The following is a 26,049-nucleotide window of genomic DNA, read 5'->3' as shown; positions in this document are numbered from 1 at the left end:
TTTTTTGGGAGGGGACACAATTCAACACATAAAACATCTCTGTTTCCTATGACCCTCCTCATCCACACCCCACAGTGAGCCCCTTTAAGGGCAAGTACAGACTCTTGTCCTACATATCTGTACCCTTCAGGCTTCAGCTTCTGCCCCCTTCTTATGCTCCAAACCTTTCCCACAGCCTTTCCACCTCCCACCATGCTCTTTCCTCCCTCTCTTTGCCTGGCAAAATCCTACTCATTCTTCATTTCTTAGCTTAAGTGTTACCTCCACAGAGAGGCCTTCCCTGATCACCCTGTCTTGATTGTATTTCCCATGTTATTTATTCTCTCATGGTTTCCCCTTCTTCCCAACACATCTCCGGATTCATATACATTTCTCTGTGTGATTGATTAATGGAGGCCCAGACATTAACCCCTACTCTGTGAGCACAGTGAGGGTGGAGACCCATCTACCTGCCATTGTCCTCCCAGTTCCATAGTACATGGAAGTCCAAGGCAGAAACTCCATAAGTATCTGTTGAATGAATGCAGGAATGCTACATTCTTGTATCCTCCATTCCACCTCACATAGTATGGAGTTAGTAGACGTTGTTGTCTGAATTCTATTATTAAATTTAATTAATTTTTAAAAAAGACTTTATTTGAGAGAAAGAGATCACAAGCAGGAGGAGCAGAGGGAGAGGGAGAAACAGACTCCCCACTGAGCAGGAAACCTAGGACCCCAAGGAGAGGCCGATCCCAGGACCCCAGGACCACCACCCGAGCCAAAGGCCAATGCTGAACCCACTGAGCCACCCAGGTGCCCCTCAGTTATAATTATTTTAGTGTCCTCTAAGAGTGAGCTCTTTGAGGGTAAGATTAGGTCCTGATCGTCTATGTATTAGTTATCTATGCTATATAACAAATGACACTGAAAGTGGGGGCTGAAAGCAGTAACATTTATTATTTCACAATTTCACTGTATCTCCAGTAACCAGCACAGGGGATAGAAGATGTACTCAGTGAATTTTTTCTTTTTTTCCAAGTAGATTCTATGCCCAAGGTGGGGCTCCAACTCACGACCCCGAGCTCAAGAGCCGCATGCTCTACCGACTGAGCCAGCCAGGTGGCTCTCGGTCAAAGTTTTGAAAGAATTCTAATAACGTGCTTCTGTTTGCTAAGAATTCTTGTTCCTCTCCCCTCTTTGTAGGTTCCCAGTTCAGGGTCTAGCATAGAATTAAAGCGCCTATAGACGTCTATAAACGTCTGCTGAAATGAGCTCAGAGACAAAGGGGCTTAGAGGAACCGGAGAGGTCTGGATCCCGCTTCCCCATGGCCCCCCCTCCGCCTCAAACCCACAAAGTTGGGACAAAGGCCGGAACCCTAGCAACGTGGGCGGAGCTGAGCCCGCTGGTCGCTGAGCGCGTCACTTCCGGGATCCGCCACGCGGAACCACTTCCGGGGGAGCGGCCGGGCGGCGCGGGAGGTGAGTGCGGCGGCGCGGCGGCCGGGCTCGGGCTTCGGGGCGGGGCGGAGTGGCCCGGGCGGTGGGAACGGAGAGGGGGTTGGGCTCGGGCGCCGCGGCCCGGGGGCTCCGGGCGGCGCTGCGCGGCGGGCCCCGGGGACGCCCTGCGCGGGACGAGAATAACTTCCCGGGGCGCTCGTCAGGAAGTTACTTGCAGAGGGGAATTTGAGTCCCTGGGAGGTGGAGGGCCTCGCCCGGTGCCGTCCAGCGTGTTCGCTCGGAGCCCGGACCTGAACCCTGCGCTCGCTGCCGGGATCTGGCCTTTCCTCCCACCGGTGGAGCGTTAGGAGGAGCTCGGGCTCCGGGGTCATTCCGGCCGGAGTTCGACTCCTGAGCGGGCCCCATAGTACTGTGTAATCGTGGGTGGGCCTTCTCTGGTTACCTCCCTGGTTCTCAGTTTCCTCCTCTGTAAAATGGGCACATAGGCTTGATCTAAGGATTAAATGAGATGGTGTATGCAAAGCGCTTAGTTAAGTGCACAGTGCGTGTTTGTCGTAATGAACCAATATTGATAATATTAGCCAAAGTCCATGCTTTATTCGCATTTGGCTCAGTTTCCCCCAATGTCCTTTTTCTGTTCCAGGATCCTGTCCAGGATACTGTATTACATTTAGTCGTCATGTCTCCTTAGGTTCCTCTTGGGTCTGCTAGTTTCCCAGATTTTCCTTGTTAGATCAACTTGACAGTTTTGAGTATAACTGGTCCAATATTTTGTAAAATGATCCTCAATTGAGATTTGTCTGATGTTTTTTTCGCATGATTAGATGGGAGTTAGGGGTTTTGGGGAGGAAAACCACAGAGGTAAAGGGCCATTCTCATCACATCACATCAAGGGCACATACTATCAATATAAGTTGTCCCTTGATGTTAACTTGGATCACTAGCTTGAAGTAGTCAAGCTTTTCCACTGTAAAATTACTTCCCTTCCTCCCCTTTTCCATATTGTAGTCTTGGAATAAAGTCATTACATACAGCCCACACTTAAGAGTGTGGAATCATGCTTCACATTTAAAGGCTGAGTATCTGCATAAATTATGTGGAATTCTCCATGGGAAATTTGTTAACTCTCGCCCATTTATTTATTTACCTATTCAATTATTTATATCAGTATGGGCTCAGATATTTATTTTCATACTTTGGGTTTTAATCCAGTAATTCTATATTTTATTGCTCAAAGTGCTCCAGCTTTGGCCATTGGGCACTCCTCTATCCCTTTGACATGCCCCAGCGAGAGAGAGAGAGAGAGAGAGAGAGAGAGAGAGAGAGTGTGTGTGTGTGTGTGTGTGTGTGTGTGTGTGTTTTAACACTTTCTGTTCCAGGCTCGTCCTGTATATTTCATGCCTCAGTCCTAGAATTAAACATTTCTCCATGGAGACTTGCTTCCTTTTATTGGAGAATGTACTAAGTGCCAAGACTTGGTTGTTAGGTGTGATCATTGCTACGGGGATGCCCATGTTTCTAGACCCTCAGTGTAAGAGACAGATGTGTGTATACTAACGTGTATATATGCACACATATCTGTAAATATTTCTTTGTGTAGCTACGTGTATCTATGTTAAGTTAAATCTGAGTTCGTATCTGCAACTCTCATCAGTTCCACATGGATCTTTCTAGTCTCCTCTGGCTTATCTGTAACCTCCCACTCCATCTGTGACTAATCTAGCTCCCACCATCTACCATCAATGTACTCAGCTGTTCAATTTCAGGATACATATATAGTGGTTTCAGAATTGTTAACGTCTGCCGCCTGTGGGAAGTAACTATCAACTAGAGAATACTGTACACATGCAGTTCCTTTTACCTTAAGTCCTACAGACTCCACTCATTTCCAAAGTTACTGAGTTCTGCACCTGATTCCCCCTGCCCTTGCTGTAAAGTTGTTTAATACATTTGTAATACATTTAGATTCAGAATGTCACATTCTGTGTTCCATTCTGGGATATCCTGACCTCTTAAATAATTCTTTTTTTTTTTTTTAAGATTTTATTTATTTATTTGACAGAGAGATAGAGAGCACAAGTAGGCAGAGTGGCAGGCAGAGTGGCAGGCAGAGGGACAGGGAGAAGCAGGATCCCCGCTGAGCAGGGAGCCCGATGCGGGGCTTGATCCCAGGACCCTGGGATCATGACCTGAGCCGAAGGCAGACGCTTAACCGACTGAGCCACCCAGGTGCCCCTTAAATGATTTTTTTTAAACATTTGCATGCATTAAAGTTTGCTCTTTGTGCTGGGAAGTTCTGTGGGTTTTAACAAATCCTTAATGTCTTGTTATTCACCATTCCAGTATCATACAGAATAGTTTCACCTTCAGGGATTATTTTTAACTTACTTCTTTCAGATTTTACGTCAGCAATGCCATTGGCTCTTCTGCAAACTATATCCATAACCCGGAGCTTATCACCCCCACTGCGGCAGTGGAGGCATGGCTTTTGGACTGTTTCACAGCAGCCTCCCGACTGGTATCAGCGTTCCCACTCCTGTCCCCGGCAGTCTGTTCTCAACACAGTGGCAGCCAGAGGGACTATTTTATTTTTACTTTTTAAAGATTTTATTCATTTATTTGAGAGAAAGCGGGAGCACAAGCAAGGGGAGCGGCAGGCAGAGGGAGAAGCAGGCCTCCTGCAGAGCAGGGAGCCCGATGTGGGACTCGATCCCAGGACCCTGGGACCATGACCTGAGTGGAAGGCAGACGCTTAACGACTGAGCCACCCAGGCGCCCCAGAGGGACCATTTTAAAATGAGTCAGACCCTGCCATCTTTGCTAAGTACCTTCAAGTGGCTCCCCTTTTACTTAGGGGAGAAGCCAAAGGCCTTATAATGGCCTACTGGCCATACCCAGCTTGCTCACTCTCCTGTTCTTGATCATAAAGCTCATTCCTGCCTCAGGACCTTATCCCCGCCGTTTCTCCAACCTGGGGTGCTCCAGCCTATATTTAAATGATGTTCCTGGGGCGCCTGGGTGGCTCAGTCGTTAAGCGTCTGCCTTCGGCTCAGGTCATGATCCCAGGGTCCTGGGATCGAGTCCCACATCGGGCTCCCTGCTCGGCAGGAAGCCTGCTTCTCCCTCTCCCACTCCCCCTGCTTGTGTTCCTGCTCTCGCTCTCTCTCTCTGTCAAATAAATAAATAAAATCTTTAAAAAAAAAAATAAATGATGTTCCTGTGCTTTCGTTTTGCCTCTGCTGAAATGTCACCTTCTCAGAGAGGCCCTCCTCTCACCACCTCATATAAAATCATACTCCCTCTTTATATTTTCTCGTAATACTCAGCTCTGACATTATATTCCATTTGTATGTGTGTGAGTGCCTCCATTGGAATGAAAACTCCATGGTGGGAGTTAGAATAATACTTGACACACAGTAGGTGCTCAATATGTGTCCCATGAATGAATGTCTCAGACCACTAGTGTCTGGCATTCAGGGATGAGCCTCAGGGGTTTTAGTAACCTTATGAAATTATTTGTCATGTTTGGTAATAGATGAGTAAGTGGTTTTTACTAAATTCTGGTAGGGGTATGAGATTTCCCCAACATATAAAAACCTCTGCTCCTGCTCTTAAAGCGAGTCTGGCCTACCGCAGGGCTAGAGACACCGCAGGAGAGTCAGCTCTGCCCTGACTCACTGGGAAAGCCTAAGCAAGCCCCGTGCTTCTCCACTCCTACCCCTCATTGTTAAATGAGCCAGTTGGTTGAGGCATCTGCTCTTGCTTTCCAGGTGGGAAAGAGGCATAGGCTTCATCATTCACCACATGTTTGAGTCAGGCCCTGGAACAGACTCAGGGTGGGCCGAGGGCCCCTGCTGTCCAGGGCCTTATAGTGGAGCAAGTAAAAAACATTAGACTCCAGACTCCTTATTTCTCAACATAATAAGAAGTATGTTTTGAATTTTGGCCCAGAACACACATAGTTGGATGTAAATGGATGTAACTGAAAAAAAGCTTCAGGATACAATACTGACCCTTACTAATGTGTTATTTTTCCTTCCTTCCTTCCTTCCTTCCTTCCTTCCTCCCTCCCTCCCTCCCTCCCTCCCTCCCTCTCTCTCTCCCTCTCTCCTCCCTCCCTCCCTCCCTCTCTACCTCCCTCCCTCTCTCCCTCTCTTTTTTAAGAGAGAGAGTGAGCTTGTGAGCAAGTGGGTGGGGGGGAGGGCAGGGGCAGAGAGAGGGGGGGAGAGAATCCTTAAGCAGGCTCTGCGCTCAGAGCTCGGAGCCCGATGCGGGGCCTGACCTGAACTGAAATCAGAAGTCAGATGCTTAACCGACTGAGCCATCCAGGTGCCCCACTAATGTAATATTTTCTATTGTCATTTATTTAATTAAATCAAGTGTTGGCTAATGAAGTTAAAAGGAAAAACTGCTGCTTGCAGCCCCCTAAGTGGTTTCCGTGGCTCACTGATGGGTCACAGCCTGCACTTTGAAAACCATTGACCTAGTGGGAAAGAGCTCAGGCTGTGGAGGAGCCAGCCAGTTTGAAGCCTGTCTTTTCCTCTCATCAGCCACGTAGTCCTGGGCAGGCCACGTAACCTCTCCAAGCCTCAGTTTCTTCCTCCTCATTAGTAATACCTGCCTCCCCAGGTGGTTGCGAAGTGAATGAGATGCTCACTGTGAGGTGTGGTGCACATCTGGCAAATGATTCGTTCCTTGCTGCTGCTGCAGCCACGGTGGGGGGTGGGGGGGCACAGCCTCGCACAGGGAGTCTGAGGGCAACTGCCTCCTACTTGAGATCTGAAGGATGAGTAGGACTCATGTGACTTCTGTACTCAGGAATTGAAGACCCAGAAACACTGGCAGGAAGGCTGGGAAGTCAAGCGCAGGGGTGCAGGGAAAACTAGATAAGAGTTGTAAAGCATACACAATCTGTGTAGGGCATTTTGTGTTTTCCAGAACCTTTTCACAACCACTCTCCTGTTAACACCTGTGCTGTCCAATACGGGAGTCCTCGCTTGAACGGTGACGATTACGGCGACGATTCACATCTTCCTAGCCTGTTTGGCTCTTTGGCCAATGAGATCAAGTTTATACATGGTTGCAGTCACAGTGTTCATATAATTGTTGTCTCTTTTCAGCGAATGTTACTTTGCGAAGACTTTCCACTGACCTGATATGCATTGTTTATATTTGCCATTTTAGGGAAGGAGGAATATGCCATGATGTGCCATAATTGGGTTAACTGCTTCTTTATTGTTGGATACTTTAGTTGCTTCCTGTTTTTCAGTATCATGAATAGCGCCACTGTGAACTTTTTTGTACCTGAAGCCTTTTTTCTTGTTTTGAATTGTTTCCTTACTGTAAATTCTAGGAAGTGAGTTATTCAGTCAAAGGATATAATCACTTTTATGGCTCTTGTTATATATGGCCTTACGGCCATTAAAAAAAAAAAAGCCTAAATGCATTATAGCTTCGAATAAATATTATTGTTGTTTGGTTCATGAGAACATCAAGTCTCCAGGAGGTCAAGAGATGGGCCCAAAGTGTAGCTAATTGCTGATAGAATCAGGCTTTTTGCCCCCACCCTCAGGCCCCGTCTTTTTATTGTATTCCAAGTATTCATAAGTGTTGCTATTGGTAACACTAGTTACTCTAAGTATTGGTAAGTTCAGTAGGCTTGTTACAGTCTTAAGCATAAAGCTTGGGACCAAGGGCATTTTTAAAAATGTAGACTTTAGGGGCGACAGCGTGGCTCAGTTGGTTAAGCCTCTGACTCTTGATTTTAGCTCAGGTAGTGATCTTGGGGCCGTGGGATCTAGCCCCGCGTTGGGCTCCGCACTCAGTGCGGAGTCTGCCTGTCCCTCTCCCTCTGCTCCTTCCCCTGCTCATGCTCTCTCTCAAATAAATAAAATCTTAAAAAGAATTAAATAAAAATGTATACTTTGTGAGCTGCCACTGTGAAGAACCGAGAACGCTTGCTTCCACCTTGGCGTTCACATGCTGGTGCCCTGGCAGGGCGGCATGTTTCCTCCAGAGAAGCTGTTCCCGTGGCCGCCTTGGAATTCACTTTGGGGCCAGTTCATGAGCCACCCCAAACAATCTGCCTGTGTCTGAGCATCGTCATACCTTGTATTTGACCAAAAATGGTATTCCTGAGCTCGTGGCCCCACCTGATTCACCACACTTGGATTCAGAGGATGTTGGGTTCTTTCCAGAAGTCAAATCCTTCCTGGGAGGATGAAGATCTGCCAGCTCTGAGTTGTTTTTTTTTTTTTTTTTCCCAAAAGGGGCCCCAGGCTTTGAAGGTGGCTCCCAGAGAAAGCAGAAGCTATGTGAAAGTGGACAGCCTGCCGGCACGGGCGTGTAACCTTCCCAAGTGTCCAGGTCAGAAGGGACACAGTACACCTTTGCATAAGTCCCACTCTGTTTACTGAGAAGGTTGTTTTGCTACCCTTTAGTCCCTCTTCTGACGATGGTGCAAAGCAATGAAACTGCAGTGCCGCCATGGAGGAAGGTCTTCGAACCTTCTCTTTGGCCCAAGGCTATGCCGTAGGAATACAATGCAGGCCAAGTGTGTAATTTTACATTCTCTAGTAGCCACATTTAAAAAGTAAAAAGAAAAAGGTAAATTTTTTAAATTGTAAAATATACATAACATAAAATTTACCATTTTAACCATTTTTTTTCTTTCATTTTAACCATGTTTTAAGTGTATAGTTCAGTGGCATTCACAGTGGTGTCTAACCACCATTACTGTCTATTTCTAGAAGTCTCTCAGCATCCCAAACTGAAACTCCTCCATTAAACACTAAGTCCCCAGTCCCTTCCCCCAGCCCCTGCTAACCTATATCAAGTTTCTAGCCCTATGAATTTGCCTAGTATAGGTACCTCTTGCAAGTGGGAGCATACAACATTTGCCCTTTTGTGTCTGGCTTATTTCACTTAGCATCATGTCTTCAAGGTTCATCCATGTCGTAGCAGGTATCAGAATTTCACTCCTTTTGATAGCTGAATAGTATTCCTTTGTACGTATGTACCACATTTTGTTGATCTGTTCATCTGTTGATGGGCTCTTGGTTGTTGCCATCTTTTGGCTGTTGTGAATGCACCTGTGAACACTGGTGTACAGGTATGAGCCTCTGCTTTTAGTTATTTGGGGTATATCCTGGGAGTGCAGTTGCTGGATCATATGGTAATTTTGTGTTTAACTTTTGTATTTTTATTCTCTTGATAGTGTCTTTTGATGTATCCAATTTTTAAATTCGTCCTGATGATGTCCAATTTATTTTTTATTTTGTTGCCTTTGCTTTTGGTGTCACGTCTAAGAAATCATTGCCAGGGCGCCTGGGTGGCTCAGTTGGTTAAGCGACTGCCTTCGGCTCAGGTCATGATCCTGGAGTCCCGGGATCGAGTCCCGCATCGGGCTCCCTGCTCGGCAGGGAGTCTGCTTCTCCCTCTGACCCTCCCCCCTCTCATGTGCTCTCTCTCTCTCATTCTGTCTCAAATAAATAAATAAAATCTTTAAAAAAAAAAAAAGAAATCATTGCCAAATCCAATTTCATGAAGATTTTCTCCTATGTTTTCTTCTAGGAGTTTTATAGTTCGGTCTCTTCAGTTTAGAGCTTTGATTCATTTTTGAGTTCATTTTTGTATGTGGTGTTAGGTTCCAGCCTCATTATTTTGCATGTAGATCTGCAGGTTTTCCCAGCACTATGTGTTGAAAAGACTGTTCTTCCCCATTGAATGATGCTGGCACCCTTGTTTGAAAATCAGTTGACTACCTATGTGAGGATTTATTTCTCAGCTCTCTATTCCATTCGTCTGTATCCTTATCCCAGTACCACACTGTTTTGCTTACTGTAGCTTTCTAGTAAATTTTGAAATCAGAAAGTAAATCCTCCAATTTTGTTTTTTTTTAAGATCAGGTGAAATTAATAACACAATTTAATCCATATCATTTCAACATGTAATCGATATAAAAACATCATTAATGAGATACTTTACATGTTTATGTTCCTGCTATGTCCTAACTTGAGTGTGTATTTGACTTAACAGCCACCTCAGTTTGGACCAGCTGTATTTCATCTCTCGAGAACCACATGTGGCTCATGGCCGCCATATTGGACAGCTCAGATTTAGCAGGAAATTGCATTGTGGCACAGATCTCTGAAAACCCAGAGGGCTTTGGAGTCAGGTGGGCCTGGTTCCAAAGTCAGTTTGCCCCTTTCTTGTTGCGGTGGGCAGAAGGAAGCCCCTTGTGGGTGCTGTGGTAGAGGGGAAGCAGTTCAGTCATACCAGGGTAGGAGACAGCAATGAGGAAGGCATGCTGGGGAGGTGACACTTGAGCTCAGCCTCAGAGGTAGAGTGGGGGCTTCACCAAGCGGTCAGAATGGAAAAGGGCATTCTTGGCAGAGTGTGCAGCCTGGGCAGAGGCCCAGGATTTTGAAAGAGCCCATGCTCTTGGAGAACTACAGGCAGTCCTTTCAGCTTGATCAAGGTATTAGGAGTGGGGGCCCTGGTGAAAGGACAGGTTGGCTGAAGCTGGACCTGCCACCACTGGCTACCACTGCCCCCAGCATCTCTTATTTGGATTCCCCAGCATCTCTTATTTGGGTTACTGGCAGTGGCCTCCTCACCGGCCTCCCTTTGTCTACTCTGCAGCCCCTCTCCCCACCAGTCAAAATGTAAGTCAGGTAATGTCACTTCTCTGCTCAAAATCCTCAGTGGCTTCAGTCAATCCAGAAATGTCAGGGTCCTAGTGGGGTCAACTTGCACTTCTCCCTGGTCTTCCCTCCTTCTTGAGCACTCTTCTCTGGCCATTTTGGCCTCATTTCCCTGCGCCACGGCCTCTATGCTTGCTTTTCTCTCTGCCTGGATATGCCTCTCTCAGATGTTCCAATGGCTCACTCTCACACTTCATATCTCTGCCACTCAATTCCCCTCTCTTCAGCGAGCCCCTCCTGTCTGTCACCCTGTACAAAATAAAACAGTGCCCTTCGTAAGTTTTGTTCAAAACAGTTGTCACCAGCTGGTACAGCACGTCTGGCTGTGTTGTCGGCCTTTGCCCCGAGATGTAGGCCCCAAGAGAGCAGGGATTTGTCTCTTTTGCTCTCTCTACAGTGCTTGGTGTTCAGCAGGTATTTGTTGAATGAATAACTGGATGAATAAATGAACAAAACCTGAAACGTATCAGGCCTTCAAATGTATGTTGATTAGAGATTTTTGTCAAAGTCTTTGCCTTTACTTATTTTCCCTAGCTTTGTATTTGGAAAAAATACAAATATTCAAAAAAGTTGAAAGAATAGTCCAATGACTGTCCATATATCTTCCACTTAGGTTCAAGTACTGCTATCATCTCACCACGATCACTTTATATATTCTCGCAAGTATGTATGTGTTTGTGCAAGTGGATAAAAGTCAGTTGTAGAAACATGACGCTTAACCTTTGTGTTTAGAAGTTGGCTCTGGAGAGTGGTGAATCAGAGGAGACCACAGGCAGCAGGTGGCCGAGACCATGGCCTCCGACCTGGACTTCTCACCTCCCGAGGTGCCTGAGCCTACTTTCCTGGAGAACCTGCTACGGTACGGACTCTTCCTGGGGGCCATCTTCCAGCTCATCTGTGTGCTGGCCATCATCGTACCTGTTCCCAAGTCCCACGAGGTGGTGAGTCCTTCCCTGTGAGCCTCTGCTCCTCAGACTGGGTTCTAGGTACTAAAAACAGATACCATGGCAGAGAAGATCAGTTAGGACTATGCCAGATGCCTGCCTAGTGGCTTTGAACCACGTGACCAGTACTTTATTTGTTCACACGTGTCAAGCAGATTTTTATTTACTGCCTACTGCCTGTCAGTCTGCAGCAGGTTGTAGTGTCCGTCCTCATGCAGCTTCTAGTCCTTGGGAGAGGCGCAGAAATGAAACTTAGGGATGTTTCCATGAGAAGCCCAGAGCACTGTGAGGGTGCATATCCAGGGGGAGGACCTGGTCTTCCCTGGGGCAGGGGAATTGCATTTGCAAGGACTCTAGTCTAGTTCAAGTCACTGAATGACGATGACTGTGGCCAGAGCACAGAGGGACATGATGAGAGGCGCAACCAGAGGAGTGGGTGGGGTCCGGAGGGTTTTATGTAAGACACTGACAGGATCAGATTGGCTTTTTGTTGTATTGACTTTATTCTGTAGGTCTTTTTATTCCGTAGCGTACTCCCTCCTTCCACCACTCTCTCTCCCCCACCCTCCCTTTTCTCATGACACTGATTTGTTGGAGAAAGCAGGTCATTGTCATCTACAGTATCCACCTCCAGGATTTAGCTGATTGCCTCTCTGCAGCGTCATTTAACCTGTTTCTCTGTTCCCTGTATTTCCTATGAATAGGAAGTTCAATCTAGATGCTTGAGTGAACTCAGATCAGGTTATTTGGTGAGAACACCTCCTAGCTGGTGCTGTGGACTTCCTGTTACATGTCATTGATGAGCATGTGGTGTCTGCTTGTCACACATTTAAGAGATTCCGACTGATCAGTGGGTTCAGGTGGTGGTAGCTGATCCTTCTATTGAAAAATCCCCACCAGTCTTTCACCTAAGTGTTTTCAGAATCCATTGCTGAGCTCCATTATTTCCTTGTGCATTTATTAGCTGGAATTCTTCGATGAAGAAGACCTTTTTCCTCATTACCTGTATGGTTATTCTGAAATGCTGTTCATAGTAAAGGCTGGATGAATGCTTGGTTCTTTCCCTTTATTAATTTTCAGAGCAGTGAGTTTGGACTCTAGCAACCTCCAATCTCGGCCAATGAAGCTTTGATTTTCACATCATTTTGAACATTATATTTGTATTTTTATTTATATATATATATTTTTTAAGATTTATTTATTTGAGAGAGATGGGAGGGAGGGGCAGAGGGAGAGAGAGTCTTAAGCAGAATCCACCGTGAACACAGAGCATGACACAGGGCTCGATCTCACCACCCTGAGATCATGACCTGAGCTGAAACCAAGAGTGCGATGCTTAACCGACTGCGCCACCCAGGCACCCCTTGAACATACATTTTTATATATTTGATAAGTTTTTAGGTTTTTTTATGCTCAGTGGTTTCAAGGGGAGCCTCATCACATTGTGTGAAATATTGTTACCGGGGAAGTTCATTTAAGACTCATTGCCTAGGACTTCTCTTGCAGACGGGTCACATAAACACCCTCTGCTTATGGACCAGAATTACAGACTTCCAGAAGGAACGTAGGTATTCGGCATAAACCATATTGTTTGGTTTAGGTACAGTGAGTCACTCTTATCAGTTCTGGGAGTTGTGGGAACCACCCAAAATCCAATTTCCCAGGTGCCAGCCAGGCTTTCTAAAGATAGCAGGTTTTTTTTATGTTGACTCTGTTGCACACACTTACAATATATTTATTATAATTTAAAAATAACTACATTGTTTTTTACTACTAACATTAAGACTCAGAATGAAATATAAGATTTCTTTGTGGTTCTTTCTGGCTTTAGAATATATCCCAGTAGGGATGTATGGTCAGAGTACTGGGTTTAGTAATTCTTCTCTTCATAAGAGTTATACTCCCGTGGTGATACACAGTTAGGCTAATTTGTTTCAACTTGTTTTGAAATTTTAGGGATTTTTTTTTCATTTTAATTTAATTAAAAAATTACATTAAATGTTTATGTACAATATTTCTCCCAAAGTCAAAATGATACAAGATACAGTTGAAAGTCTCCTTTAACCTCAATATTCTCCAGTCTATTCCCTTCCTTCCTCCATAGGTAATCATTTTTATTATTTTGATTTATTCTTTTTTTGTTTCTTTTTGAAAACGTAAGCAGGGGCACCTGGGTGGCTCAGTTGGTTAAGCGTCTGCCTTCAGCTCAGGTCATGATCCCAGGGTCCTGGGATCGAGCCCCGCTTCGCTTCTCCCTGTCCCTCTCTGCTGCTCTCCCTGATTGTGCTCTCTCTCTCTCTGTCAAATAAATAAATTTTTTTAAAAATTAAAAAAAAAAACACATAAGCAAATGCATATGTGTGTGGTGTGGATACACATACATATGTATATATATAAATATTCTCCCCTTTGATACATAAAAGATGGCACACTATTAAATACAGTTTCACATTGTTTCTTTTTTCACTTAACAACATATAGTATATTCTGGAGATCCATTTTTCTTGGAGATGACTATGTCCTAGAGATCCTGCTCATGTAGCTGGGAGGATCATGGCCATTTACTGATGCAATGGAGAGCCCTGGCGAAGGACGAGCTTGGGGTGGGGCTGGGGAAGAAGTGTGCTGAGTTCAGTTTTTAACAGGTGCCTTTAAGATATGCAGGTGGTTTTGCCAAGTAAGCAGTTGGATCCACAGGTCTCTAGCAGGAGGAGGGTCTGGGCTGAGTGCTGATCAACATGAGGGAGCTGAGATGTAATTGAAGCCAGGCAAGGACTAGGTCTTCGGGGCGAGAACATGGGCTGCGATAAGCAGAGGACCTGGGCTGCAGCCCCGAGGAGCTCCAGCATTTAGGGGTCAGGGCGGGGGGAAGGCACAGCCACTGAGGGCATGGGAAGCCTTGGTGAACATGGACAGACTCATGGCCTCTGAGGGTCCTGTCCATCTCCGTTTCTTATTCTGGTGTTTTGAGAAGGAGGTCACGATTGGAGTTTTTCCACCCACAATTGTATCACACTCTAAAAACGTAATCCCTGTGCTCTGGGGCTCTGTCCTCGCAGACACGGCATGCTATTGGGTATTATAAATAACAAACATTTTTACTGCCATTGGCCACTGATGAAGCCTGCTAGGAGTCCCGAGGGAGGGAGGTGATGAATGTTTTTATTTTATAGGCAGAGATGTATAGTCAGAGGTATGTGGCCTTTTGGAGAGCTGCTCCTCACCTCCTCTAGTGTTCTTAACCCTTCTAGCTGGTCCCAGAGGGCCTGGGTCAGTTTAGCAAACAAGGAAAAGGGGGTGCCTTTTACTCATCTCTTTGAGGTTCTTTTTTTTTTTTTTAAGATTTTATTTATTTTTGTGGGAGAGAAAGAGCACGAGGGGGGGAGAAGGAGAAGGAGGCTCCCCGCTGAGCAGGAAGCCCGATGCGGGACTTGATCCCAGGACCCTGGGATCATGACCTGAGCCGAAGGCAGACGCTTAACCAACTGAGCCACCCAGGCGCCCCTCTTTGAGGTTCTTAGTGGCACAGTGGGTTGAGGCCTGTTGAGGCAGGGAGTTGACAAAGGGCTCAGCCGTATGCCTGCTCCCCCCACTCTCCCACTCTGCCATTTAGAGGTTAATTTGGGAAAACAGCCTCGTCTTTTGAAATATAAATATAGTACATACCATCTCATTTTAATTTATCTTGCAGTTTAGGGGACTAAGGCTCACATAAGTGAATTGTCTTCATAACTGAAGCTTACTGTTTTTAGCCTTTTTTTTTTTTTTAAGCTTTTCAGTGGATCAGTAACAAAAAATACAGTACCGGTAATTAAACTTTATTGGTGCATCAGGCCAACAAATGGCCCCCAATTATGCAGGGGTTCTACTGCAGGCTTTCCTCAGTGTGCCCCCAGAAGGCAGCCTTCTCTTGCCCCCCACACTCCTAAATAGATGGAAGGGAGCACAGTACTCTGTGCACAAACCGTCTCACAAAGGGAGGGTGAGTGCTGAGACTGTGCTCAGAGGTTGAGCCTGCAGCTAGCTGGGATTTGGAATTTGGATGGGGATGGAGAAAAGAAGGGGATTTTACTTGGGGCCAGGGAGCTCTTAGGGAGGAAGGGTGCCTGTGGGGATAGCTGGTGGGGACCCTGGGGAAGCCCGAGGGCAGGAGGGAAGTGGAAGGTGCCACTGGAAGTGGAGGGTGCCAGGAGGTGGGAGAGGGTAGAATTGGGGGTGGGAGGACCCAGAGAACAGTCTTGCTCTCTTTGCCGTTTTGCTTAGGGCAAAATCATCCCTCTTGCTTGGCCTATAGAAACAAGGTTTATTAGTGGCTTTTTGGGTCAGAAGATAATATTTTTGGCTCTAGATGATGGGAAAGACTTTGAAAAGCAAAAGAATGTCTTTCCTGTTGTTCCAGTAAGCCGATTTTTTGCAACTAGTTTATGACTTCAGTACTTCAATACTTAGCAGATTATTTGAAAGCTCTTTCGGGGGTAATCAGGGAAGAAAAAGGGAACACATACAAATGCTTCCCACCCCACCCCCTTCTTTTCATAGTGGGAGCAAGAGCCAGTTTGCAAAATCAAAACTAAAGTCCTTCCAGTCTTAAGCCAAATGAGAACGTGTTCTCGTCAACACCTCATTAAACCAAGACCTGAGAAAACAAACATTTGTGTGAGCCTGATTGAGGCCTGGGCTGCACTTACTCCAAGCATTTTCTCATAGGCTGGATTCTAAAATAAGAGAGTAGATCCTACACCATTTCTCTCTAGTCCAAGAGGGCACATACATGTCATCTCTCATGTCAAGTCTGATGGATTGTGGGGTGGCCATCATGGATGGATTCTGGGCCTGCTTCTAGGCTCCAGGTAAAGTGAGTGATCATTGATGTCTGCTGTGAGCAAGAGCCTGGGGAGTCCTTGGGCTGGTCCACCATTCTCCCATCTGTCTGCACCTGCCTGGGGGGGGGGGTTCAAAGGCCTGGGCTGCACCCACAGGGATTCTGATTCTGTTGTTCACTGTAGCCCAGATCGGTATTTACTCGAAGTGCCCAGGTGCTTCTGTTATGCAGCCGCTGGTCTAGTCTTAGACTCGTTCCCTGAAGCACAGACCAATTTTGGGAGGGTAGGAGGTGTTCAGTTCTACATGTTAAGTGTTAAGTTTGAAATACTAGCAAGACATCCAAGTGGGAAAGAAAGAGCCAGTGAGAAGCTGGGGATAGAGACCTGGGGGGTATTTTATCCACATGGCATTACTACTTGAAACCCTAGAGTTTCAAGAGTGAGTTGCTGAGCTTTTTAAGGGAAATTAAGATTCAGGAAAGGCCTGACCTTGGGGCTTTCCCGACCTGCTTGAAGCAGTTTCTGTGCAGTGTGGATATACTGAAAAGGTGCAGGTGCCATCCCAGAGCAGGGTTGCAGCTGGCCCTCTGGAAGGGGTGGGAACCAGGACCCTGTCATTCACCATCTGCATCCCCTCGGTCTCCCCTCCCTGTCTGTCTCCTGTCTTTCACTTCTCTCACCAGGGCCCTGCTTCCTCTGCTCGCTGTCCCTGTGGTGAGATGAAACATGGCCACTGACAGCTTCTAGAGTTTATGTCTTTCAGCTGCAGCGTCTGGAGGCTGCCGTCTTGCTTGGTCCAATCCAGAATCCCCAGGGAAGGAACTGTAGCTGACCCAGCTTGGGACAGCTAGGGCCCGTGTGGCGGGAGGGGCAGGCCGCGTCCCGAAGGAGCAGGAGTGCTGTGCAGACAGAGCTGGGGTCTCCGTTCCGGTGGCTCTCTCAGAAGACAGGGCAGAGCAGCGGGCAGAGGGGCCTGCGGTCTCCCAGAAAACCGCCGTCGTTCGAGGAGAGCACCTGTCCATCACGGTCCCCCCAGAGATGGGGCAACAAGAGCCACAGAGCAACCGAGGAGAGGCTGCTCCCCTCCAGAGTTTGGCTTCCATAGAGTTCCTGGATCCCTAGGGGGTCCCTGGATAGGCTCCAGAAGTCTGCAAGCTCCCCGAAACTGTGAACAAAATGTGGTTTTTATGCTCAGGCATATTTTCTGGGAAGATAGGCTATAGCTGTTCTGAGAGTGGGGTGTGGTGCTTTAATGAGGTGGGAGCCAAATTCCAGGAGTTTAAGGAGTGGGTAATGAGGAAATACAGGTAGGGAGCCCCTCTCCCTGTCTCCCAAAAGCTCGCTGGAGCGGACTCCCAGCCTCTTTTGGGTGTTTCTACACAGAACGTTGATCCAGTTAACCCTAAGCAAGTGGGTGTTGACTTTCAGTTCGGCGACTCACGAAGCAGATAGTAGTGGTTCATCTGGCAGTGACTCACAGACTCTCCTAGAGCTCGGGTGCTAACTCTCCCCATCTCTTCACATGTATATGTCACATCTCCGCGGCTGCTGCCAGCCCCTAGGCCGGTACCTTTGCTTGCACTCTGCTGTCTCTGTGTGGGCCGCCACAGTCTCTTCTTGCAGTAATGGGGACTCTTTCTGTTGAAAGTTCCGAGAAACTCACCTCCAGCAGTTTCTCTGGAAAGAAACTGCATTGGTTCTTAGAACTGGGAATTTCAAGGCGCAGCTTGGCTCAGAGGCTCCAAAGGTCTTCAGGGCTCTCTGTCTCCTGGCTTTCCTGCGAGTATTGGCCTCATTTATAGGCCCTCGCCACGTGGCCGGGAGATGGCCGCAGCCGCCCCCATCTGCTGCCTTACCACTCATGATTTACAAGCGAGAGAAGCCATGTCTCTGCCTGTGCTCACTTTCCAGGTCTCATGGAAGGTCTGTCCTTGGCTCTGGCTTGGCCACTTGCTTGCACCTTGCCCCATAGGTGGGAAGGGGCAGTGGGTACCATTTCTGGCCAGGCCACATTTAATTGGCCATGCCTGTGGCCACAGGGACTGAGAGTCCCCCCTAGAACCACATGGATCGAGAAAGGGCAGAGCCCCCATGGAAAGGGGGGTTGGGCAGACAGACAACTGACGTGCAGCATTGTGATCCAGTGGAGAACTCACCAGAATTGACAGCAAGAATGGTGGCTTTCAGTGTGATGCCCACGTAGGCTTCACTGTCAGCTAGAAAGCTCTGCAGTTTGGGAGCCCTGAAAAGGATGGAGCCTTCCCGGCAGTGGCCTAGAAGTTCAGGACCCTGTTGGAAAATTCTGTCTGAGGCTGCCAGAGTAAGTAATTAACTCGGGAAAGTGTATATTATACCAATTCTCAACACCTTAGGAGACAGGCTCGGAGAACTAACTTTGCAGTTTCTGCCCTGTATTTTTTTAAGCTTGGGAGCAGTTTGCAGCTGAATTGGGCGGCAGGGTGTTTTTTACTTAACGAGCCCTTCTGGAGAGATTGCTGTGTGGTGGGCAGGGTGACGGTATAAACATGGTTTTGAGATGTGTACCGTCTCATGGGAGGGACAGCTGGACACACAAAGAGCCACAGACCAGCCAGTGGGAAGGGCCTGCAGTCGTGCTGAATTGTCTGGAATAAGCTCCCAGGCTGTTCTCTGTAATCACCATTCTCTTGGCCTGCCAGGCGCATCCTGGACACCGTGTCTTCGTTCGCCTCGCTGAGCCCCCGTGGGCCGCCTCCCCCACTCCCTGTTCCAGTTAGTCCTAGCCTCCTCTCAAGGGCACTGCTGGCTCCACCCCTGCAAGGGCTTCTCAGCCCCCACCCTGCCCAGGGCCTGGGCCAAGAGTGCGCAGTAGGACGAGCGGGAGCATCAGCATTGGGCGCACCTGGTCTGAGTGTGGCCCACCCTTCACGTCCCTAAGCCTGTGTCCTGAGCTGTAGAGGGACGGCGTGCATTCCCCGCCCGGAGTTCCTGGGGATCAAGTGAGAGCGGGTACGTGAGGATGCATGCATGTAGCACAGTGGTTTTCTTTCCCTGGACCGCTTGAGAGGAAAGAATGGTTTTCGGTCTGTGTGGAATGATGCTTTGTTCTGATTTATCGGACTGAATCCACACTGAACTGTATAGTGGAAATCATAAAATTCTGAGTGCTTTCCCTGCTGGAAGGGACTCGCTGCATCGTGGCACAGATTCGATTATTTGAATCTGATGAATAGCAGCAATTTTCTGGCCTCGTAAGCAGCTGTGGAACTGCTTCATTATTGATGAGGCCTGGTGCCTCCGCAGAGCCAGCAGCCACCTGGCGGGGGAGGTTTTCTTTTCCTCCCGACGGCGTGATTGCCCAGGAAACTTCAAACTTGCTTCAGAGGAGGCTCGGAGTTCCCAGATTTGAAGGTGGGGCCGTAGTGCTTGGAGTCTGCCTAGTTTGTCCCCGCAGCGCGCATTTGAGGAGAAATTAAAAGTCAGCCGTTCGTTCAGAGTCGTTCTTGCTGGCTAAGAATTTGGAGCTACAGCTCTTCATGGCTAGGACCCCAGCATCTGAATCATGTGCACGAGAGCTGCTTTTGCTTCCCTGTAGCTTGGAAACTCGGCTGTGCCCCATTGGACCCGTCTCTGAGACTCAGTGAGCCTCAGTTTCCTTGCTTGTAAATTGGGCTCACAGTGGCTGGCTCGTTAGGGTGATGCAGGCTCAGTGAGTGGATGTTTGGTGCACATCGCTAAGCATGTCTTCTCTTCATTACCCCGTGGCACCTGGCACAGAACTGCATCCCCTGGGCGCACGCAGATAGGTGGGAGGGCTGGGAACCTCGGCAGAGCGGGAAAGGGGACAGAGGGTGGGTAGTACTGGGGGGCCGGTAGCCGGGCAGGGCAGTGGGCTGCATGGGGCGGGGGGGGGGGCGAGCCGGGAGGCAGGGCCAGCGCCGGAGTGGAGTGGCCCTGGAGGCCCCAGGGAAGCTCTTAGAAATTTGTCTCCTACGAAGGGGGGACCAGAAACACATTTAAAGCAGCAGACAGACATGGTCCAGACTATTGTTTTAGAATAGACCGAAAGCAGTGGGGCGGGCGGCGAGGAGAACGTGGGGGAGGCTGACCCAGCGAGGGGGCAGGCAGGGGGCCGTGGCGTCTGGCCTGGTGCAGCAGTGGGTGTCCAGAGGGGCCGGGCGGAGTCGAGAGCCCCTTGGAGAGGAGAATGCGCAGGACCTGGGGCACATGGGGTGTGGGGGCACGAGGGAATGGCGAGAACTCAAAAATGACTTGGAGGTTTCGAGCTTGGGTAACTGAGTGAGTGACGATGCCAGAAACTGAGGTGGGGAAGGGAGGAGGAGGTCTGCGGTGAGGAGGAGACAGCACGCTCAGAGGACTCGATGACTGTAATATGAACACACACCCACGGAGAGCTGCCTTCAGCTGTGAAAAACAAAGCCCGGCACGGGGAGCACCAGCCCGCTGCCCTGACTCCCGCCGGAACTGCAGTTACAAACAAGCGGTCCGAATGACCCATCGGCAGAATCTGCAACAGGCCCTTCTTGTCGTTCCCCCGTCACCCGTGCAGCCTGTGGTTCCAGGTGCTGCTAGAGGGTGGGTTTCGTAGTGAACTCGGGTTCTCGGTCTGCAGCCCTGAGGTCCCCAGGACAGCTGGGACAGACTGTACCCTATAACCAGTAAGAGCCGCCGTTCCCGTCCTGGCGCTGCTGCCCACCGACTGTGGACACCTTAGGCAAGTCACATAATCTCTCCGAGTGTTTCTTCTTTCGTCTTTCCGGTGGGACTCAGCATGGCACTTTGCGAGGCTAAAATAAGGTGTGTCCACACCGCATAGCCCAGGGCCCGGCACGCTGGAAGTGCAGCCGTCGTGGCTCCTTACTGGTGGTTACGCCTAGCCTGACTCAGGGAATGTGTATTGGGCTTGACGCCTGCTCGTGTCCTCCGTGCCCATGGGAAGGGGGAGACCTGGTCCTAAGTGTTATGTATATACTGTAAATATTTAAGTCATCTGTACACCCACCGTGGGGCTCGAACTCATGACCCCGAGATCAGAATACATGATCCACTGACTGTGCCAGCCAGGCGCCCTTAAGTGTTCTATTTTCATGACGATAAGAGTGAAGTTTCCATGGTTATGGGAGATCTTGCCTGATCTTCCATATTCATTCATTCATTCATTCATTCATTCATTCACAATTGAAGCTGTCTCAAGGAGTTCACAAGCTAGTAGGGGAAACCAACAGGACAACGTGTACCTGTGGTAACGTGTGATGTGGCACCATGTGGTTCCTCAGTACCAGGGGGTAGGGGTGGAGGAAGGGATGTGCCTTGCTGGAGGTAGAGGAGCAGAGGAGGAAGGCTAGACAGTGAGTAGGAGTGCATTCTTAGCTGGGCCAGACCACAGGGAGGGGTTTGCCGCACGGCCAGGAAGGGTGCTCCTCTTGTCAGGGGTGACCAGCAGAAGCCCGGGCAGCTGACCAGTGTGGGGTCTGGAGAAGAGCCCAGAAGAAGCTGGAGATGTGGCCTCCTTCGATGCCTTCCTGAATGTGGGGCATGAGGCTGTGGGAGATGGAAAGCCCCTAGAAGGTTTAAGGTGGGGGGTCTGCACGAGGTGTGGCGTAGAGCAGGGAGGTCAGCAGTGGAGGAACTGATGTAGGGACTTCGGTGCTGGAGAGAGTGACCAAGTGAAGAGTTAGAGGGGGTTGAATCCCCAGGACGGGTGACTGACTAGCCCGTTGGGAGGAGAGACGGGTGGGGTCACTGGGGCTGTGGTGGCTCTGCCTTCAGGTGGGGAGGAGGACCTGGCCTGCTGGAGAAGGAGCTGTGCTGGGTCTGGGACAGTGCAGTTGGACGTCCCCCGGGGGGGCGCCCGTCCCAGCCATCACACAGATAGCTGGGTCAGGAAAACGTCTGCTCAGGAGAGAGGTCGGGAGGCACCAGAGTGGATGAGGCCCCGAAGAGAGGGTCTGTGGGATGAGGGAGGCTCTGGGGCTGGCCGGCGGGTGTCACCGTCCCTGTGGATTCTGACCTGGGCCCCACTGAAACCAGAGGGGGCACCCAGCTTTGAGTTTAGAGGGTCGGGAGCTCCGGAGATCCTGGCAGGCTTGGCGTGTTCCCTGTGTGGAAACCATTCATCTCGTCAGGGCCTGTTTGTCTCGGGCACTCAGGGACTGAGTGGTTTGCACGGCCTCATAGGCACCGACTGGGGACAGTTTCCAGCTCCCAAGGTCTCCAGAGACTGTGCCCTGTGGGGTTTGCCTTAAACAGTAGCCGTTCCCCCCCGCCGCCCGCTGTGCTCTGGGGGGGGGGTGCTCAGCCTGTGCGCTTGACACGCTGGCTCCTCTGAGGTTCGGTTTTGTTTGTTTGTCTTTCTCATGGCCTAACTTTCTTTTCTTTTTCTTTCTTTTTTTTTTTTTTTTTTTTGGCTAAGTTACATTAAAGTGTCGGCCCAAGTTGACAGGCTGGGGGAGTCCAGTGTTGCCATGGAGACCGGGCTAGGGGAGGGGCCAGCCCCCTTGTTATCTTGGGAAGCTCACACGTGGGTACCTGGGACTGGGCTGGGCCTTTCCTGAGGTCTCAGCAGGCGGGCTGGCGGGGGGTGGAGGGAAGGATGGCTGATAAGAGGGAGCTGACAGACGTCTGGAGTAGGCCCCACGTAGGTGTGGACTGCCCCTCCCCAGCCACGGTCACACCTCTCCTGTCAGCCCGAGGGCTTGAGGTGCAGGGCCAGGGAAGGAGAGAGAGCAAAGCAAGCGGGAAGCTGGGAGTCGGCCAGTTCAACCGAGGAAGTATTTTTCTCTTCCAGAAGTATGCTCCTTCTTAATATTCTTCGTCTGCTTTTTATTTTCCCATTTTTAATAAAAGAACACAGGTACCAAGACACATTTCCTGACCCTAGTGCTGGGGCCGTGGGAGTGTGGGCACCTGAAGAAAGGGGCTGCTGTTGCCAGGCGTTTCACGTTTTCAAGAAAAGCTGGGAGTCTCGATTGAATGGGAAATCTACCAGTTAGCTCAGATTTTTAAAAATAAACACTTCAGGCCAAGTAAAGTCCACCTGAGGGCCGGAGGAGGCCCGGGGACCGTGGTCAGTGTTCTCCAGGCCGGACACGCCTCACTAACATCCTGCCTGACCAAGGCATGGTGGGACTTACTCCCTGGGGTCAGGGAACACTTGACCGGACTGAGTCCCCTCCAGATTCTTCTCTGACGTGAGCCTGGGTCTGTGGTTTTAAACCTGTTTTTAAAACAGTAGAGCCTTTGCATAAACCAAATCTTACAGGGAACAGGACACATAGAAAAACCAGGGCTGCCCAGCTTGTAGGGAGAGTCTGGAGTTCTGCCCCAAGGCTGCCCTCCGCCCTCCCCCACGGGGCGCCTCCGCCAGGCCCCACAGAACACAGGGCAGTGGTTGCCCCACTGCGGGCCAGCGCTCTCCACCGCTCCCAGCCCTGGCATGCTGTGGGTCGAATGGGAGAAGGAGGACAGTAGGGCCGGAGGGGGAGCGAGCCACGGTGGGTCTGCCCCACAGCCGGCTCCTCGCCTGCGCTCTGCCCGGTACCTGCGCAGGGTGAGCAGCCCGCCACGGTGTGGCCACAGCCGCTGGGCACTTTCCATGCCACACTTGCCCCAGCGCGCATCACTGTTTCCATTTCACAGGTGGGTAAACCAAAACGCAGGAGGGGGACGTGAGTTGCCCACTGGTCACTTGGCTGGCATGTGGAGGGGCCTAAATCCATCCATCCATCCATCCATCCCCCCCCACCAAAGGTTGCCTCCTCCCTTGGGTCCCTTGGGGCCTCTTTCTTTCTTCTTCCCTGAGAACTGCCCTGTCCCCCCGCCCCCGGGCAGCCCAGCCCACCCAAGGCTCCCGGATCCCAGCAGTAGTGGTTCCGTGTGCTTTAGTTTGCAAAGCCCCCTTCAGACAACGATCTCGTTTTTGCTGGTGTCAGGCTGGACTCGTCTAAACAGGACTGTCCTTTCTATTGCCATGCAGGAGGCAGGGCCCTCTGAGCCCAGAAGCGCGGAGGTGACGAGGAAACCCAAGGCTGTTGCTCTTTCTGCCAGCAAGAGGCCCAAGAAGGAGGCCAAGAAGAAGCGGTAGAAGAGGCCTGCAGAGCCAGGCGGCCGGGGCAGCGGCCTTCCGGGGCAGCCCTCCTGGGACTCAACGTCCTGTTCCCTCAGTCGTCCCAGGGTCAGGGCTGAAGTGGCTGGGCTGCTCTCTGACCACAGAGATCTGGACAATCATGACAGTCCCCAGGCCCCAGCTGGGCAGCCCACCACTTCCTTTTCCTTCTGCTCCCGTGACCGTGCAGAGCCAAGGGGACTAAAACACCCTGTGTGCAGAGGCTGGGTAAGAAGTCTGTTTGTTCAGAAGTTGGGTCAGCTCAGAGTGACATTTCCATACTTCATCATTGTGTCCAGCCTTCAGGCCCCCACTTGTGGATTCACACTACATTTTAGAGTCGTGATCTCAGGCTGACGAGCACCGCCCCTCCCGTTCCGCGAGCACCGCAGACCTGCTCATCAGCCACCTTTGTCCCTGCTGTTCGGATGGAGCCAGGCCAGGCCTGCCCTGTGTGTTTAGGTCAAGACGCCACGGCCACTGTGCTGTAGGTGGTCCCTCAGGCACAACGGCCAGGCCTGACGCTGGCGGGAGAGCCGGCCAGGGTCATGCCTGCTTCTCCTCTGGCAGATGGAAGGGATTTGGCTGTATGACTGCATGTTCTTGGGCCCAGACTTTCTTAGCCTCTGAAATGGGGGGCTTGTCCGTCTCAGACCAACCACTTTTCAGCCCACCATGACACATTCAGCCTTTTGGCTTCCATCCGTACACCTCCCCTCTCCCCACCAGTTCCTTTAGCCCCAGAACAGCGAGGAAAAGTTCATCTGGGCAAGTAAACGTCAATAAACTGCCTCACATGCTGAACCTTCTGTGCGCTACCTGCTGCTGAGGGAGAAGGGGAGTCTGGGGCCCTGCCTTGGGTGCGGGGAAGGGGCTCACCCCCAGAGAAGTGGGAGAGTAGGGCTGAGGATGGTCAGAGCGGCGCTGCAGGCCGAGCCATTCCGGGACAGGTTTCAGGAAGGGTCCAGCCAACTGCTTCATGTGGCCCTTAGTCATTGGAGACACTCGTGAACGTCCGTGCGTGTGTGAGAGTTTCCACCGGGGCTGGGCCCCACTCATTCCCCAGTTCCCATTGCCAGAGGAAGACGCTGCTTGTCCTCCAAGCAGCTTGACAAAAACCAACTAGAAGGCCTCACGTGGCGTGGGGTGGGTCACGCAGGTCCAGTCACGTGCCCTGCATCAGCTGCCAAGGAAAAGCCTCGAGCTCTGGTAACTCTGATTTGCCGGGCTGCTTTCCAGTTTGCCAGACACTTTCCCAAATGTCGTCACAACCAGTGAGGAGGTGTATCACTTCCATTTTAGAGATGGGAGACTGAAGTCCAAAGTACTTGAAAGTGCCAGAAGTCGGGCTTGGGTCCAAGTCCATGGCCCTTTCCTTGGTATTTAACAAACACTCAGGGAGTGTCCGTAGGCGCAGTGTGTAAGGGGCCCCACTAAGGTCTGGGATGTCTAGGGGCTGGAGCTTCGGTGGAGCAGGACCAGGCGTGGCCAGATGTTTATTGAGAGCCCATTAGATGCCTCGCACCTGCTAGGCGCCCAGGATGCAGAAAGGAGGAAGCTTGCCTAGCCCAGTGGGAGACTCAGACATGGAAGGAGACTTGGGGTGGGGGGTTGTCCAACGGGGGAGCAGCAGATCCTGTGGGAGCTGAGCAGAGGGATACCCAGCTCCGTCTGGGTGGTCAGCACAGCCACCTGGCAGAGGGGAGGTGACTGAACGGAGCCTTAAAGCCTGGCTGGAGGTGAGACCAGAGGGAAATCATGCTGGGAGAGTGGCGGGGGAGCGACCTCTGGAGCGGACGTACTCCAGCCTCCTGCAGGGGAGACAACTTCTGGCTCACAGGAACAAGGCTGCCTCAGTAGGTCCAACTCCCTTAAATTGTCTCCCTTGGAGGCTGTTTGCCAGAGAACAGCCCTCAGAAGCAAGAGGGTCATCCTCTGCTCCACCAACCTCTCATGCCATGCTTACTGTGGGCAAAGTTTGCAGCCTTTGGCTCTCTTGACTGCCAGGACCCCACCTTCACGTGCTTTTCCTC

At 50.2% G+C, this 26,049-nt stretch overlaps 1 protein-coding gene across 3 annotated transcripts; it reads left to right on the top strand.

Annotated features, from left to right (window-relative positions):
- The first annotated feature begins 1,383 nt into the window (after window positions 1-1,383).
- On the top strand, window positions 1,384-24,820 carry MANBAL (mannosidase beta like). 3 transcript variants are annotated; one of them, XM_032419774.1, is made up of 4 exons: window positions 1,421-1,461; window positions 7,710-7,806; window positions 10,878-11,086; window positions 23,888-24,820. In XM_032419774.1, exons 3-4 carry the CDS (start codon window positions 10,937-10,939, stop codon window positions 23,993-23,995), a joined length of 258 nt encoding a protein of 85 aa, XP_032275665.1. In that variant the 5' UTR covers window positions 1,421-1,461; window positions 7,710-7,806; window positions 10,878-10,936; the 3' UTR covers window positions 23,996-24,820. The 3 variants fall into 3 exon arrangements, with proteins under 3 accessions (XP_032275666.1, XP_032275664.1, XP_032275665.1); XM_032419775.1 differs by lacking the exon at window positions 7,710-7,806 and having other exon boundaries at window positions 1,384-1,461; window positions 10,878-11,083; XM_032419773.1 differs by lacking the exon at window positions 7,710-7,806 and having other exon boundaries at window positions 1,384-1,461.
- The last annotated feature ends 1,229 nt before the right edge of the window (window positions 24,821-26,049 follow it).

The sequence above is a fragment of the Phoca vitulina genome, unplaced genomic scaffold, assembly GCF_004348235.1.
Source record: "Phoca vitulina isolate PV1807 unplaced genomic scaffold, GSC_HSeal_1.0 scaffold22, whole genome shotgun sequence".
In the NCBI taxonomy this organism is placed as follows: Eukaryota; Metazoa; Chordata; class Mammalia; order Carnivora; family Phocidae; genus Phoca; species Phoca vitulina.
Note: the sequence above shows the minus strand (reverse complement) of the source record. Positions and strands in the feature narration are given on the sequence as shown.